We start from the raw sequence: 17,332 nt of genomic DNA, 5'->3' as shown, positions 1-17,332 counted from the left end.
GTATTGTGTTCCCTGTTTAGGGAGTGGTGATTAGTTTTTAGACTATGGCTGATCAGCCTAAGTCAGTTTTCAAAAAATGCACAGTGTGGCCATAAGCTCTCACCGGCTGATGGGTCACACTGTGTGTAATCTGTTTGGGAGCACCCCATTTATCCACCCAGTGTACAATCTGTGCAGGCTTCAACCGGAGGGCCGTCAGAGATAGGAAGGCAAAATTGGTTGCCAAGGGTCTTCTCCCTGCCTCCATGCTGAATTCTGCCACGGCCTCTGTCTCTGGTACTCCCACCCACTCAGATAGGGACTCAAACTCCCACTCGTTCTGGTGTTGGGGAAGATAAAGACAAGGAAAAAGAGAGAGAGAAAAAGAAAAGGACCGAGAAAGGCGTAAGGAAGACAGAGAGAGGAAGCGGGATAGGCCTCGCAAGAGGTCTCTGGATAGGGGACCCTTTCCTACTCCACCATCCAAGACTTTGAGGCCTTCTTCTCCAAGGCTTCGCTCACCCAGTTTCTCGCCCGAACCGATGGAATCTTCCGACCCAAGGCCTTCCTCACCCTTCCTGCGCAGAACAGCCAGATCTGAGTTGGTCACCTCTTCGCGATCGACTCTGAGCCTATCAGGCTTGGACATGGACAGGATGATGCGGAGGTTCATTCAGACCCAAAAACAGATGGGAGTCTTGCCAGGCCCCTCTCCCTTTGGAGGGGGGACCTCCATGCCTTTTTTCCGCCCCATCTCTCCTTCCCCAATATGTGCGGCTGCTTCGGGGTTTTTGGATCGAAGACTCTTTGGAGCTGGTAGCTCAGCGCTGACTGTTCCTCCATCCTCAACTCCGGCTGTTACCTTGAGTTTCTCTGATCTGGCTAGTTCGGATCCGAGTGACTCTCGGAACCTTGGACAGGGAGTCGGACCTGAGGGAATGGATCCATCTTCGGCTCTGACCTTTTCGGATCTTAACAGGTTTCCCTTGGACCTCAGGCTACCCTTGCCTCTGCTCTGATCCCTGCTTCGGAACCGGGGAGAGCTTCTTCCTTGCTGGGTGCCAAGGAGGTATGCTCTCCTTCGATGGTGGAGAGGGTTCTCTCCCAGGGATTGAGACCTCAGCCCTTCTCCTCTGATTCCACCCAGACTCCACTGGATTTGGCGACTACTCCCTTCATCCTGTCTCAGTGACAGCCCTTGCCAGAGCAGCCTCAGGTTATTTCCCTTGAGGAACCCCCCACGGCTCAAGTCTTCTTCAGAGAGTCCCACTGAAGACGGCCCCCGTAAGCGCAAGTGTAAAAGGAGGCACTTGGACTCCCCTGAGTCCCTCACTATGGACACGGATTTAGATAGAGAAGGTTCCCCCAGGCTACCTCCTGAAGATGTCTTCTTCGGAGACATCATGGAGATCCTCCACCAGAGCGGAGGTTGGTCAGCCCCAAAACCTTCTACGGATGAGTCTGTGTTCCTGGAGGCCTTTGGCATGGGCCCATCTACTTCCTGGGTGTCCCCGCCAGCGGACCCCTTGTTGGACCTTATCACCACACGGGCATGGAAGGAGCCTGACACCGTAAAGCCCATCCCCAAACGCCCCGACAAGATTCTTTCTTCTCCCACTGACAGACATCCTTGGTCTAAAGGAGCCCCCGTTGACGCTATGGTGGTCGCAGCAGCCACCAAGAAGGAACTGGCGCAAGAGTTCCTCAGTCCACCCTCCGGACAAGGAGTCCAGGTCAGTGGATAGGTTTGGGAAGCATGTTTATTCGTCAGCGACCTTTTCGATCAGTGTGCTGAACTGTTTGGCACGTGATACGGCTGCAGCGAGACCTTGTCTCAGAATTCACTGAGTCTCCCCCAGAGACTTTATCGCAGCAAGACAAACTGTTTTCTGTGAAAATGTCGACTCTGAAGTCTGTATCAAACACGTCCATGCGTCTCCTTTCCCACACCACAGAAGGAGCAGCTAGGGCGGCTGGGACAGGTGTAGCCATGAGGCGTCACGCCTGGCTCAGGTTGTGTCAGTTTGTGGTCCCTTTCAAGGCATCATTTACTAATGCTCCCTACGATGGTTCCTCCTTTTTCGGGAAGACTGTAAGTGACACTCTTGTCCAGAGCGAAAAAGATGGAAAGACTTTGTCTGCCGTCGGGATCTGCTTCTCTAACCCTCAGCAGTCGTCCTCTAGGAACCAAAGAGGGCAAAAGAAGATGTGGTTCTGGAAATCTGTTTTCCCGGGAGTTTCAGGGTAACTCTTCCCCCAGAGGCAGAGGGGGACAGGATTGACACCAACCCAGAGGTAGAGGGGGGTCCCAGGAATTTCGGGTTTAGGGAACCTTTTTTTTGAGGAGGCCAACTCAGCAACTCTGAGGGGTTGCCCGACTCCTACTCTGCAGGCAGTCGGGGGGAGATTATCATTGCGCCCATAGGCATGGAAATCCATAACTGCAGGTCATTGGGTGCTACAAATAATATCCAGAGGCTACACTATCCCATTTGTTGCCCCACCAAGTGCTATAAGACTCCTCTCGGATGTCCCACCCGCTCACAGGGAGGCCACAGCTATAGAGGTTTCAAAGCTGTTTCACAAACGAGCCATTGAACCAGTGCCCCTCAACCAGTCCGGATTAGGCGTTTACTCCAGGCTCTTTTTGGTGCCAAAAAAGGCAGAGGACCTCAGGCCCATTTTGGACCTGTCAACCTTGAACCTGTCTGTCGCCAAAGAAAAGTTCTGGATGGCCACCCAACAGTCCATTCTACCTTATCTCCGAGAGTGCAACTGGATGTGCTAATTAGACCTCCAGGATGCTTACTTGCCGAATCAAGGTCCCCAGAAGCTCCAGGGGTTTCTTCGCTTCCGGCTGGGAGACGGTCACTTCCAGTTCAGAGCTCTACCCTTTGGTCTCACCACAGCCCCCAGGGTATACACCAATGTAATGGCAGTAGTAGCAGCTCACCTGAGGCTTCAGGGAATTCGGGTATTTCCTTACCTGGACGACTGGCTCTTCGCTGCATCCACCATGCGTCTTCTGTGTCTGGCCCGAGATTACTTTCTTCTCTTGGCAGATCGGCTGGGGATTACAGTCGGTGTTTACAAATCCCTTTTGCAACCAGTACAAGTTCTAGACTTTATTGGGGGCACGGCTAGACACTTTGCATCTAAAAGTTTTCTCAATACCAGACAGGATCTTACACCTCAGGTACCACTTCGCTCTAATCGTGAACCTCAAATTTCCAAAAGCGAGCAATGTTCTCCGGGCTCTGGGCTGCATGGCTGCCTCGATTTCTAGTCTCCCTTGTGCACACCTTCATATGCAGGTCCTTCAATGGACTCTAGCTGTCCAATGGTCTTGGCTAGGACCTGCCCATGGATTTTCTGATAAGGATCGGTCACACCTGCAGGATGTCTTTCCTTTGGTGGCTCCATTCACCCGACGTTGCAGCAGGACGCCTTTTCATGTCATCTCCAGCCCATGCCACAGTGACCACGGATGCCTCCCAACTTGGGGGGGGGGGGGCACTGTTCGGGAAGGACAGTCCAAGGCACGTGGTCCCAGACAGAGACCAAGTTGCACATAAATGTTCTAGAGATGAGGGCAGTGCTTTTAGCGTTGAAAGCCTTCCAAACTGTTCTTCCTCTGGGTACAATTGCAGTTCAGTCGACAACATGTTGGTTGTGTGGTATATCAACAAGCAGGGGGGAACCAGATCTTATCCTCTGTGTCGCCAGGCCATGAGTGTGGGAGTGGGCGATTTCCACTGGTCGGTTTCTGATTGCAACGCACATCCCGGGACGCTCCAACATTTTAGCGGACAGATTGAGTTGGGCTATTCTGATGCCGTACGAGTGGTCTCTGAAACAGTCAGTAGCGGAGGAGATATTCCTTGCCTGGGGACAGCCTTGCTGCGATCTCTTCGCATCTCCTTCTAACGCGAAGTGCAGGGAGTTCTTCGCTCTGATTTCCTCACCAGGGGATGCCCCCAGAGACGCTGTATTCCGTGTTTGGTCCCCCGGACTACTGTATGCTTACCCACCATTACCCACTCATTCCGAAGTTTCTTCAGAAAGCTTGCCGACTGGGGTGCAAAGTGATCCTCATTACCCCATTCTGGCCTCACCAAGTTTGGTTCCCCTTCCTTTGGTCTCATCTTCTAGCGCCTCCGTAGATTCTGGATCCCTGCCCGGATCTAATCTCTCATCTTTTGGGTGCCTACCCTCCCAATCTGGACAGTCTCAAGCTGACAGCTTGCTGCTCCAGTTCCCTTGATTGCCAGGACTCCTGGTTTTTCATCCCCTGTAAAATCTATACTAGTGGCTTATCTTAAAGATTCCACTAGGAAGGTCTCTCACAGTAAATGGAGACCTTTCTCTATCTGGGCCTCTCAGAGAAACCCGAATCCTTTTACAGCCCCTGTTCCAGCGGCGTTGGATTTTTTAACTTGTATTTTTCAGCAAGGAGCTAGTTCCTCCACGGTGAAAGTACAGCTGGCAGCCATTTCTAATTTTCATGCAGGTGAAAATAAGATTGCACTGGCCTCTTCTAGGCTATGTAAAGCCTTTCTAAAAGGCACCTTTCTTCTGCGTTCTCCCATCAAAGATTCGGTTCCTCCTTGGGACCTCACTTTGGTTCTCCAGTCATTAGTAACTCCTCCTTTTGAACCTGCTGCATCAGTGGATTTAAAGTTTTTGCCTTGGAAGACAGCCTTCCCTAGTGGCTATTAAGTCGGCTAGGAGGATCTGAGTTGCAGGCTTTGTCTGCCGTGCCTCCTTATTTGGTCTTCCATAAGGACAGGGTCTCTCTCCATACAATTCCTTCGTTTTTACCCAAAGTGGCATCTCAATCAAACATAAAGCAAACAAACAATCTACCTATTTTCTTTCCAAATTTTCATAACAAAGGGGAATATAAACTTCATTTGTTAGATGTTCATAGACAACTTCATTTCTACCTTCATAGAACACAATCCTTCCATAAGTCCGATCAGTTGTTTGTCTCATTTTCTAAACCTCGTTTGGGAAAGGCCATTTCCAAGGTCTCTCTAGTCAGATGGAGCACTCTTTGCATTCTACATATTTACAAAGCAAGGGTTTATTTCCTCCTCGTCTGATTAAAGCTCACTCTACCAGGTCCATGGCGACTTCCGCTGCTTTTTGGTCTAAGGTTCCTTTGGATGACATTTGCGCAGCAGCAACTTGGGCAAATTCTCATACTTTCTCTCATTACAAATTAGATCTGATTTCCAGAGGGAGAGCATCCTTTGGCTCTGTGGTGCTCATTAATATCCTTCCATGAGGGCCTCCCAGGATTTGTTGAGTAGTTGGGAACTCTGTCCCACAGGTTGCAGATAAAATTAAGTTAACTACTTCAGATAAAGAAGTTATGTACTCACCATAACGTTCCATCTGAGCAGTTATACTTCATTTTTCTGCAACCTTCCCACCCTCCGTCCCCCTGACCTTTTCATGTGAATAAACACGTTAGGTTTATTTAGTTGAGTTGCTAATGTGTATAGTTGCAGCAAACTCGATCTGAGGGAAGATAGGAGATGGTGTATTATGGGTAGGGGGAGGAGCTCAGAGCAGATGCTAGAAAATAAGTTGCCGGCTCGGATCCGATATGGATCCGAATATCCACAGGTTGCAGAAAAATGAAGTATAACTACTTAGATGGAACATTATGGTGAGTACATAACTTTTTTTTTGTTTGTTTATAACCTACACTTAGTGGTGATTTACAATTTTTTTTTTGCTTCTGTTATTGCAGGATCAAATACTTATGAGGAAGCTGCTGCATATATTCAGTGCCAGTTTGAGGACTTGAACAAGAGAAAAGACACAAAAGAAATTTACACGCATTTTACTTGTGCAACAGATACAAAGAATGTGCAGTTTGTGTTTGATGCTGTGACTGATGTCATCATAAAAAATAACTTGAAGGACTGTGGCCTGTTCTAAAGCTGCACAGTGAAATGTAAGACCTTTCTAAAAGCATCTAAATAGTTGCTGTACTGTTTGTGAGATGGGAAATGTATATTTTTCTAAAATAGCGAATAGTTTATCTGATCACTTGTACCAAATTTGTACTGATAGCAGCTCATTAGCCAAACATTTTAGTTCTCCACGAACAGTTAAGTGTGAGAAATGCATTCATGGAAACACGGCTGTTTAAAGTACAAAATTCCCTTGCAACATTTCCAGCTAAAACCTTAATTCAAACAAGTTTTGTTGGTACTAGTGTGTGTTGGAGTATTTGTTATGCACAGCATTGCGTGGAATATGGGACTGATGTTCATAGTGTTACACTGCTGCAGTCATTACACTTGTGTTATCCTGCCGTCAGGCGGTTCCCCAGTTGGCCTGAGTTCCAAAGTCTTGGTCCGGCGTCGGTTGCTGTCGCCTCCTCCCTGACGTCAGTGCGACAGGGGTATATAAGATGGAGCCAACGCAATTTTCTTTAGTCTTTCTTGCCACGCGGTGCCTGAAGCAAAAGCAGTTTGCAAGTGCCGGTCGGCCAACTCCTGAGATTTTTCATTCCGAATCCAGAACCGAAGTCTTCTACAAAGCTAAGTACCCCATTGGGGAAACTTTTTCTTGCCTCAGACCGATGTCAGTAAAAGTTAATGTATTTCTTGTGGGAAGCAAATACCTCATAAGGATTTCCATTCCTATTGTATCCCATGCCTAGGCCCAGACCACGACATCACTGATTGTCTATTTTGTGCTAGGTTTAACAAGCGCACTATTAAACGCCGGTTTGATTTTGCCCGACATTATTTTGGCAGAAAATTCAATTACACCATGCCGTCAGAACTTCCGACGACTGGAATACATAAAAAGCGCAAAGAACAAGGACAGGCACCCGAGGCCAAAAACTGACTAAGCTTCTTCTAGGCCGGTCCTCCGATTTTCAGCGAGGTGCCTTCGCAGCCCCTGACCGCTTCTGCAGAACCACAGGCCGCCTCTGACTCCCACGTGGAGATAGCTGGGCCTTCGGACGCACAAGTTTCTCAGCCTACCGAAACTAACCCTTTAGAGGGATCCGGAGTAGCTGAGCAACCCGAAGCTTCACAGGGTGTTTTCAGACCTACTCAGTTAAGCATTAAACCCTCTGCCAAGTCTAAGCCTCCTTTAAAACAACGAAACAAATACAGCGTTCTCCAGGACAGGCCTCCATGCCTAAGAAACAAATGCTCAAAATGGCCAAAGACCTTATCGCTCTGATCAGGGGGTCCCATCCCCCTCCTGATAAAAGGCCCAGACAGGATGCAGACTATGACTCATCCGACCAAGTGTCCATTTCTTCAGATTCATCATCAGACCTAGGATATTCTTTACCCCCTTATGAGGATTCTGATGCTGAGGAATCAATTCCATCAGCCTCTCTGCCTGAGGACTACTCCTTTGGGGAAACCTTGCATACCATGAGGGAGCATTTCCATTGGGAAGGCCAGGATTACTCAGAATCCAAGAAAAGGCTCAGAGACTTCCCTTTATTACCTCAACACAGACCCCTTGCTATTCCGCCAGTGTTGGATATTGTGGATGATGTGTATACTGAATCCAGCTTAAATCCTGATTCCTTGCCTCCAGCCCCAGTTAAACCTGACAGATACTACAGAGTCCCTGACTCTCTCAAATTTCTGTATAAAAGCCCTGTTGCTGACCCTGAATCTATTTTTCAGGGACCCAAAGGGATTAAGGCCTCATCAGCAAAAAAATCCAGTTCCCTCTGACAGATTCCAGAGCATTAGACAGATGGGTAAAGAAAGTATATACGTCTGCAACTTTAGCAATGAGAGCCTTAAATTGCCAGTTTCACATGCTAAAATATCAGCAATTTTTGATGTCTCAGTTGAAACAAAAAATGCTTCCAGATTCAGATCCTCCTAATTTTAAAGAAATGCAGGATTTATTGCATGAAGCTGAACAAGTGGGAAAACATACTTTGCAATGTGGTTTTGATTCTTTAGAGGCCTCCTGTAGAGCAGCAGTTACAGGCTCTGTCATTAGAAGGCATGCTTTGTTAAAAAGAACATACATTACCAGATCATGTTAAAGCAAAATTATTGGATGCACCTTTGCAGCAGTATGTGTTGTTTGGAGTTAAGGCAGAAGAGGTATTATGGAGGATAAGGCAAAATCTATGCAAACGGTAAAGGATTTCTTACAGGTTCAGCCTCCAAGATTTAGCAGAAATTGGCCAACAAAGAATTGGTCCTTTCCAGTTAGACCTCAAAGGGGCAGATATAGACGTCCAAGAGGTAGAGGTCAACCACAAGGTCCTTACAGGCCTCGACAATGGAGTGCACCAGGCCAGAAAGAAGGGGAAGACAGGCCCCAACCATATAAACAGCCTCAATGACTTCCCACTACAGCTGCCAAACAACACTCTCTTGGCAGCCCCCTTGGGAGGAAAACTGGCACTTTTCTGTCACAATTGGCATTGGATCACCAAAGACAAATGGGTTCTCAACATTGTATCTCAATGTTACAGGTTCCACTTTCACACTCTGCCAAGGTTAAAAGGAATGCCAAATCTGCCACCAAATCAATGGGCAGAGGCTCAAAAACAAATTACAGCACTCATGGAAATGAGCTATTCAAAAGGTACCACCATAGGAGCAAGGACAAGGATTTTACTCAAGACTCTTTCTGGTTCCCAGAAAGGACAAAGCCTGGAGGCCCATTCTGGATCTTTCTTCTCTAAACACTTACCTGAATGTTCCGAAATTCAGAATGTTGACACTACAGCAGCTTCTTCCCATGCTGGGCAAGAAAGCTTGGCTCATGACCTTGGACCTCAAGGAGGCATACCTGCATGTCCCTATCAGACAAAACTGCAGAAGATACCTCAGATTCATAGCTGGTTCAATGCACTATCAATTCTCTGCACTGCCCTTTGGCTTATCTACTGCGCCCAGGGTCTTCACAAAGTGCTTGGCACCAGTAATTGCATTTTGCAGCCGGAAAGGAATTCAAATTTATCCCTACCTGGACGACTGCCTGATTCAAGCAGAGAGCAAGGACAGCATCTGGCGTTTGTAAAAAAGTTAAGTTGCCTGGGGTACACAGTAAACGAAAATAAATCAAAACTAGTGCCCTCACAAGAGAATATTCCTGGGTGCCAGCTTGAACACAACTGCCCAGATGGCTTATCTCACGCCAGACAAGCAAGGACAACTGACAATACTTTCAATTGATGGCAACAAAGACCCAACTCCCTGCAAGAAAAATTCTGCAGGCCTTGGGTTACATAGCATCTTGCATACTAATAATTCCATATGCCAGACTGCATATGAAGAAACTACAATGGTACCTAAAGAGTGTATGGTCTCCACTGCCAAAGTTTGGAAACCAATTCCTTGCCTTCAACAGGAGTTTCGATGGTGGGCTCAAGCTTGTCAACTCAACAAGGGGCAGTCTTACTCAACCCACAGCCAGGCAAACACTGACAACAGATGCATCTGATTACGCCTGGGGAGCACACATGGCAGGAAAATGTATTCAGGGCAAGTGGCCCGCAGAACAAAGGCATCTTCACATCAATCAAAAAGAGATGTTAGCTGTACAAAATGCGCTTATAGCTTTCAAGGACCTGCTGCATCCAGGACAGCTATTACTAAAGACAGACAACACCACAGTTATGTGGTACATAAGCAAGGGGGCACTCACTCCTACCCCCTCTGCAGACAAGCCATGACCTTGTGGAACACAGCTCTAAACTATCACGTTCATCTGCAAGCACAATTCCTGCCAGGGGAGAACAACACACTGGCAGATGACTTAAGCAGAAACATCATGGATCCCCACGAATGGGAATTGAATCCACAAATATTCAGAATGATAACACAGAAATGGTGGAGCCCGGACATAGATCTGTTTGCATACCCAATGAGCAGCCAGCTACAGAAATTCTGCACAAGGAGTTACCATCCACAAGCATGGAAAGTGGATGCCCTCTCATTCAGCTGGAAAAACTTACAAGTATACGCTTTCCCACCAATACCTCTCCTTCCAAAGGTACTCATAAAAGCCAGGCAAGAAGAGCCAAAGATGATCCTGATTGGCCACGCCAGCACTGGTACCCAGTCTGGTCCAATCTTAAAGAACTTAGCACAAGAACCACCCTGGATTTTGCCTCAAATCCCACATCTGCTGACTCAGCACAACAATCAGATACTTCACAGTCAGCTAAAGACCTTAAACCTAGCTGCATGGAAAATTCCTTGGTCAAGCAAGCAATGCCTCTCTCCAAAGCGGTTATGGATGCCATTCGAATAAATGGAAGAGATTCTGTGCCTGGAACCAGGCTCTCAGCCTTGACCCTCTTGTCCCAAACATTCCTCAGATACTACAATATTTAGCTGAGATGCTGGACAAAGGCCTCTCTTTTTCATCCATCAAGATCCATGCCTGTGCCATCTCTGCTCATTACAATACAGATCCACCAATTTTCTCTAGTCCTTTGCTAAAACAGTACCTCAGAGGGGCTAAAAACATAAGACCACCCCGTAGGGCACCTACTCCAACTTGGGACCTCAATTTTGTTTTGGAAAAATTAACTTTACCTCCTTTTGAGCCAGCTAACACAGCCGAATTAAAATATATCTCTTGGAAAACTGCTCTGCTCCTGGCAATAACATCAGCACGAAGAGTTTCAGAATTACAGGCACTAATGGCAGTGGAACCTTTCCTCATTTTCCACCAGGACAGGGTGTCTTTAAGAACTAACTGTACGGTTATGCCAAACTATTCACTTGCCAACTTTTTATCCAAAATCACACAATAAAGGAGAGAGACTACTGCATTCTTTGGACATTCACAGGCAGTTACGCTTCTACTTGGACAAAACCAAAGCTTTCAGAAAATCTGAGCAATTATTGGTAGCATATGCTGCAGGAGCACAGGCAAAAGCCATTTCAAAAATAGACTATTTCAAAATGGATAGGACATTGTATACGTTTCTGCTATACACACCATGGGAAACCAATACCTACCAGCATTAGATCTCACTCCACCAGGGCAACAGCCACTTCAACTGCCTACCTCAGAGGAGTACCTACCAAGGATATTTTGGAAGCAGCAACATGGAGTTCTGTGCATATCTTCACCAAGCATTACCATCTACCTTTATACTTTAAATCCAGAGCTGGATTCGCTACTGCTGTGCTGCAGGGCCTTATAGCCACCCCTAATGGCCCTATAGAACCAGCCACCCTACCTCAGCTTTGGGATTCTACCCAAGTGTAATGACTGCAGCAGTGTAACACGAACATAGTACAGTTTTGTACCTACCATAAATGTAGATGTTAGAGTGTATACACTGCTGCAGTCCAGGTTACCCTCCCTCCTTTCCCTTCTTACTTGCTGGTACGTACCCTTTACTACCTATGGGAGTATTTGCTGGTAACTGAAAGTTGTTGTTTGCTTTTCTTATGTATGTTTTATTAGCAATTGAATAGCCTACCTATTTGGGGGCACCTGACATCTGGGGCAAGAAAAGCTAAAGAAAATTGCGTCTGCTGCATCTTGTATACCCCTGTCGCACTGACTTCAGGGAGGAGGTGACAGCAACCGACGCCGGAGCAAGACTTTGGAACTCGGGCCGACTGGGGGAACCGCCTGACGGCAGGATAACCCAAGTGTAATGACTGCAGCAGTGTATACACTCGAACATCTACATTTATATTAGGTACAATACTGTACTTTTTCCTCTCTTGTATTTGCCTTTCTTTATGCAGTGCTCTTAAGGATTTCTTGTCCATCTGAAAGTTGTGTTCATTTGTATTTTATGTTGTCCTCCTGGATGAGTCTTCCACGTCTCTGTTAATAAGAGTACTCAGCAATTGTTATTACAAGTATGGCTGTGCTGTTGACTTGTCCTTTGTACTTCAGATTTATAATGCTCACTTCATAGTTGGATGTTCAGATGAGTTGTTTCGGGACAGATTGCAGTAAAATCAAACCCTAGCTCCAATGAAAAGCATAAAGTTTTATTTAATAGCAGCACAAAGATCAAAAGGCTTGTCCTGTCCCAGTTCTTAAAATCAGGTAAAACACAACAGTTTCTATTTTTCAACACTGTATAGGATACAGACTCTGAAGCATTATTTCTGTTGAGTACCATGGATAGTAACCACTCTTCAGTTTCATTCGGCAACTTTTTTGGCATCAAATCCTGCACATTTTGTTTGCATTTTGGCTGCATGTTCTGAGAAAGGAAATGTTAAGGACGTTGGTGTGCGATTATAAAGATCTTCATTATGTTGGCAATAGGCGACAGAGAAGTCTCTTGAGGAGGCGTGTTTTTGAAATAATGAATTGTATGAGCCAATTAAGATTAACGTTCAACTGACAAAAGCTGGTTCATTCAGTCTGGATTAGGCATTTGCTTGTAAATTGAGGGAAAAAATGACAAATCTGTACAAAGTTCTGAAAATTGCATCATCTAAACTGATGAATGAAATGCATGCAGTTTAAAAAGCAATTTGCCAATTTTCCAATACACACTTCAGAGTTGGAGAGCTAGAACCTATGTCAGTACTGCTGGTGTACATCTGTGAAATATATGCTAGATAGAATGTGTTGTACTCTGTTCCCCCACCTACTTCCTTAGTTGGACTTATTTTTAATTCTAGAGTGCGCTGCTGTGGAACATAGCTCAGCACTATAGCATTACAGCTGTTGAAATCCCCTTTATCAAAATCAGTGTATGGATGTTAGCATTGTTTTTCACCTTTACAGCTGTGTCTACAGCAAAGTGACTACTTGCTGGTAAGGATTTTCACAGTATCTGTTACTCAAACTCTATTATAGTACAGGTACAGCAGGGCATAAATGTTACTTAATTATATTGACTATTGCTTCTGGATCTGCTTCTGAACATACACACGTGTGCCTCATCTGATTGTCCTATGCTAGGTATGGGGACTTGCCTCTTTCTTTAAACTTCCTCTTCTCACCAGCTGTCGTATTTCTGCATTTCTTATGATGTAGTTGCCCTGCCACAAGTCTAGTTAAAGATGTACTGTACTGTAGATGTTAAAATACAAATACAATGCGTTTCAGAAATATTTATAGTACTGATAAGTTCCCAAATGTATTCCACTGCTGGGTATACAGTGTATTGTATTTTTGGCCGCTTTTGTATTCCAGACAGTACTCATCATTGTTACAAATGCTTAGCTGTAGAATCACTGCAGTGTTATGAATTGTAAGCTTAGAATTAGTTACACAGGACGTGGACATCCAGCCTTACAGCCCAACTTCAGAAGTTTTTGAACTTTCCCCACTTTGGAAATGTCAGTTGCACATACCCTGTAAAGGGAGCTATGCCTGCACCATTTTCAGTTTTGTGCAGCAAAGAATGTTGAGACCTTTGTCTGATAGTACTGTATAGGCAAACCCCCAGAGCTAAAAGTACCCATTTTGGAATTGCCTTTTATGCTTTTGTGTTGTAATTATTTTATTTTGTTAGATGTCTGACATGGAGATCTTTATTCAAGACTGATGTCATCCATCGTAAAGGTAACCATTATCAGTGCTTGGGGCTGAAAGATTCTGCTGTAGGGCTTTCACCTTCAGTGTCTGTTTCCTTGATTTTTTACTTGAGTATAAGTGTAAACATTGTACTACCTTTAACAAAAAGGCTGCCAAAGTTAGTGAGGACATTAGGTGGCATCCTAAACCGTAAAAACAATGATGCTTAAGGAATGGAGACGGCTGTCTCTAAAATTGAAGCATTATCATCTGGCCAAGTAAATAGGAATCCCAAACGAGCAAAAATAGCTGTGAAAGCTTAGGCTCATAAGTTCATGGGGAAGTACTAGGCTAGCTGCCCTCGCGGACAATTTTAAGCCTAGCCTATTTCCCTTTTTGTATTTTAAATAACCTGTCCTATTTGGTTATAGATCAGCCTTTCCCCATCCCATGGTTGTTTACAATTAATGAAAATAACTGGGATCATACCGTAGATTTGCGGGACGGGTCTATACCACGTCAATGAAAAATCAGTTCAGCGAATGGCATTTTCAGTTCCCTTACATCGAATCATCCTACTGAGATTGTGGTACAGTGAGGATCTGGAAATTTGCCCTTTCCCCACTGTAGTGATATCTCTGAGTTGATGTATATAATTAGCGGAGGGTGTGGGGGCACAGCCCCCCAATGAGCAGAATTCAATAAATGCATTTCCAATGAAATGTCGTTAGCTGAACTGTCAATTCAGTGAAGTGATATAGACCTTTGAGGGATGCTTGCATTTGATAAAGCATTTAGGAGCTGCATCTCTTCATTAGTTGTACAGGGGGGGAAGTCCTGGAGTAAATTTCTTGTTTCCCATCTGCAAGTCTAAGTTCTTGAAAATGGACTGGGAAGAACTTTGATTTATGTGGGATGAGGAGTGTCTGTTCCATAGTAGCAGTATCCTCTGCGAGATATAGCTCATCCTCTGAACTGCTTTGTTTGGAACGTCAGCATGGTAAAGAATGAGGCATTTGTAGTTTCATTCCATCAGTTTGAGGGCATCTGCATTGTAGGGAGATAGCTTTGTCAGCTGTCTGCACTTGAAGTCTTCCATGATATTCCTGACTGCTGATGTCCCTCTGAAGGTTAACAGGATTCAGATGGCTTAGTCTCAGCAGAGCTGTTTAGAAATAAGGGCTGCATGACAGATGGATGCCTGTTCACATGTACTTGCAGGTAGCACACATTTTGTTAATAAAATTATTTTTATTCAGGAATGTGACAGTGTGATACCCCCCCCCCCACCCCGTAGGGGAAAGTAATGTGGGATAGGCATACGCAACCTGTGCCTGATACCAATGCCTGTCGGCCATCATCTTTGACTACAAATGTTTCACTAAAGAATATGTTGTGGTGTGGCAGAGGGGTCCGTGTTACCCATTCACAACCTGACAAGCATTCTATTTGTAGGACTGCTCCACATCAAAGAGGAGAAATCCATGCTGTGAGTTCTCATCTGACTTGTAGGAGAAGAGGATTTAGACTGGTCTACCTAGATTCACTCACCTCTTAGTTATGTTGATGACTGACTACTTTCAGGTGAAGTCTGAGAATGTCTCCTTCAGGGAATTGATCATTTTAATAAGGGAGCACTTCAAATAGGGAGACCATAGAGCAGTCTAGCTTGCATAAGCATTACCTGGACTTATTGGTGATCAGATGCTAAACCATGCCATTTAAAGCACCTCATCGGTGCCTGACTCACACCACAGCTGTTGGCATAAGAGCCGTTGAGGATCAGACTTGCATGCGCCTTTACCAAAGAAATACAATTAAGACCGGTAGAAGATGCATGTAAGACATTCCTTGATGCAGGGTCCCCCTTTTAACAGTGTCTGTCCAAACTGTCAGAGGCTTGAGAATCAGTAAAAATATTTAAATGTAGCCACATCATTTTTGACACTTTGCTAGGCTTTCACCTTGCTCTGTTATCAGACAACATAAATGGCTAAGGCTTTTACCCTTTTGTGAGGTTGTTCGAGGTTACGGAATAGCTTTTTGAAGCTACACTGCAGGAAGCATTCAAAAATGGTGGAAAATAAACAGCTGTTTAATCGTCCAGTACCCAGTTATGATAGCATTCCTAGCCATGGTGACCATTCTCTCATAAGTAGAGGCAGTAGTCCCTTGCAGAAATAAAGTATGCTTTCAGGTTTTGACTATACCCCCTGCCCTTCAAATGTTCCCTTTTCAGGTATTAGTGGATTAACCTTACCATGGAGGTGAGGGAACTTATAAACTCAGGATACACTGAGTGCAGTGCTATTCATTCTGTTGTGGGCCTGCTGCTTTCTTTGCCTCCTAAGGCAGAGCTAATTCTGAAAGTCCTGCTAGCCTTCGCCAAGTTTAGAGAGAGTTCCTCTGTCATAACAAAGGTATGTTTTCTGTTCCAGTTCAAGTACCAAGAAACGGTGAACCGTGGAGCCAAGTGCTGGTTCTGTTTAGGCTGAACAAGTTGTCAGCAATGAAGAAATTCAGAACACTAGCCTTTATTTTATTATTTATTTTATATTTGTTGATCGGGATAGTCCAACTGGATATATGTCCATTTTCAGCGGAGGCCCTTTGAGAAAAGCTCTAGATAACACAGATAGAACATAACAGATACGAGTCAAACATATTTACAAAGCTCTCTAGTAGGTACTCCTAATATACATAGTGTGTAATAGTATACAAAACAGCAGGTTACAGCAAGCTATTAAGAGCAAGAGATGCGTACAGTATTAATTTAAATAAGGCATTGAATAAGTACTGATTAATCAGGGTTAGTACAGGGACAAAGCCAGTGCTCTTATTTGAGGCCTTTTTTGAAGAGACTTAAGGTTCAAGGGTAAGGTTAGATGGAAGTGAATTCCAGGTTTTACCAACAACGTAGCAAACAGGAGTCACTGGTTGAGTTAATGGCTTTGTGGGTTTGGACCAACAGTTTATTGGATGAGCGTAGTTACCTTGAATTACTGTATGGCTTTGATATTTATGAATGCCGGAGTATTTTCAGGATAGTACAGAATTTTGTGTGGTACTGTAACCTGGTTGAACAGAAGTAGGCTAGGAAGTTCTAGCCACCTGAGAAGACCAATGTTTTGACAGTGATGTGTCCTGTATGTTGAGCCTATGGCAAATCTGGCAATATGGTTGTAACAGTGAGAGAGCTTACTAAGTTCAGTTTTGCACAAATTGGAGAGTATGGGGGAAGCGTATAGAAGGGTAGAGAGCAGGTGTGAGCGGGTGATTGCAGTCCTAGCTAATGCAGTTAGAAAAGGTTTGCTTCTATATAATCAGCCAAGCTTCTTAATGGTTTTTATAGTTTCACTGATATGCAGATCAGATTTGAGATTATTGTCCACTTTTACTCCTAAAAGCTTAGTATGGTCATCTGAAGAGATAGAGGTACCATTGTTGGATGTTATGGAGAAGGAAAATAGGGTGGATTTACTGGTGGGGGTAAAGAGGAGAAGTTTAGTTTTGTTGGGATTTAACAACAGTTGGTGATTAGAAAGCCTGTTTTTAGCTGTGTTAAATATGTTATGTGTTTAAGGTTTGCAGGTCTAAAGGGGAGGAGGCCGCATAGATCAGAGTAGACTCGTCTGCATATTGAATGCAGGTTGCATCGGATGGTAGTATGAGGATAGTGCAAGATGAGACAAGAGTAGAATACCTAGAATAGAGCCTTGAGGGACACCAGGGGTGAGAGGTAGCAGGGTGGACAGTTTGTCCTGCCATAATACAGCCTGTTGTCTGCCATTCAGTTAGGACAGGAACCACTGAATAGCATGGTTATCTAGAGAGATGGATTTTAAGGAATGGATGAGTAGTTTGTGGTTGACCATAT

The 17,332-nt window shown here is 44.9% G+C and overlaps 1 protein-coding gene across 1 annotated transcript in view; it reads left to right on the top strand.

The window, feature by feature from the left end:
• The window catches only part of GNAI1 (G protein subunit alpha i1), a 610,322-nt gene that overhangs the window by 567,830 nt on the left and 25,160 nt on the right, over positions 1-17,332 (top strand). Inside the window, exon 8 of the mRNA XM_044088329.1 lies at positions 5,741-5,947. Coding sequence (XP_043944264.1) covers positions 5,741-5,931 — 191 coding nt within the window. The 3' untranslated portion in view covers positions 5,932-5,947. The remainder of the gene's footprint in view (positions 1-5,740; positions 5,948-17,332) is intronic.

Source organism: Protopterus annectens, chromosome 11.part0, assembly GCF_019279795.1.
Source record: "Protopterus annectens isolate FY-2018-M chromosome 11.part0, PAN1.0, whole genome shotgun sequence".
Lineage (NCBI taxonomy): Eukaryota > Metazoa > Chordata > Ceratodontiformes > Protopteridae > Protopterus > Protopterus annectens.
Note: the sequence above shows the minus strand (reverse complement) of the source record. Positions and strands in the feature narration are given on the sequence as shown.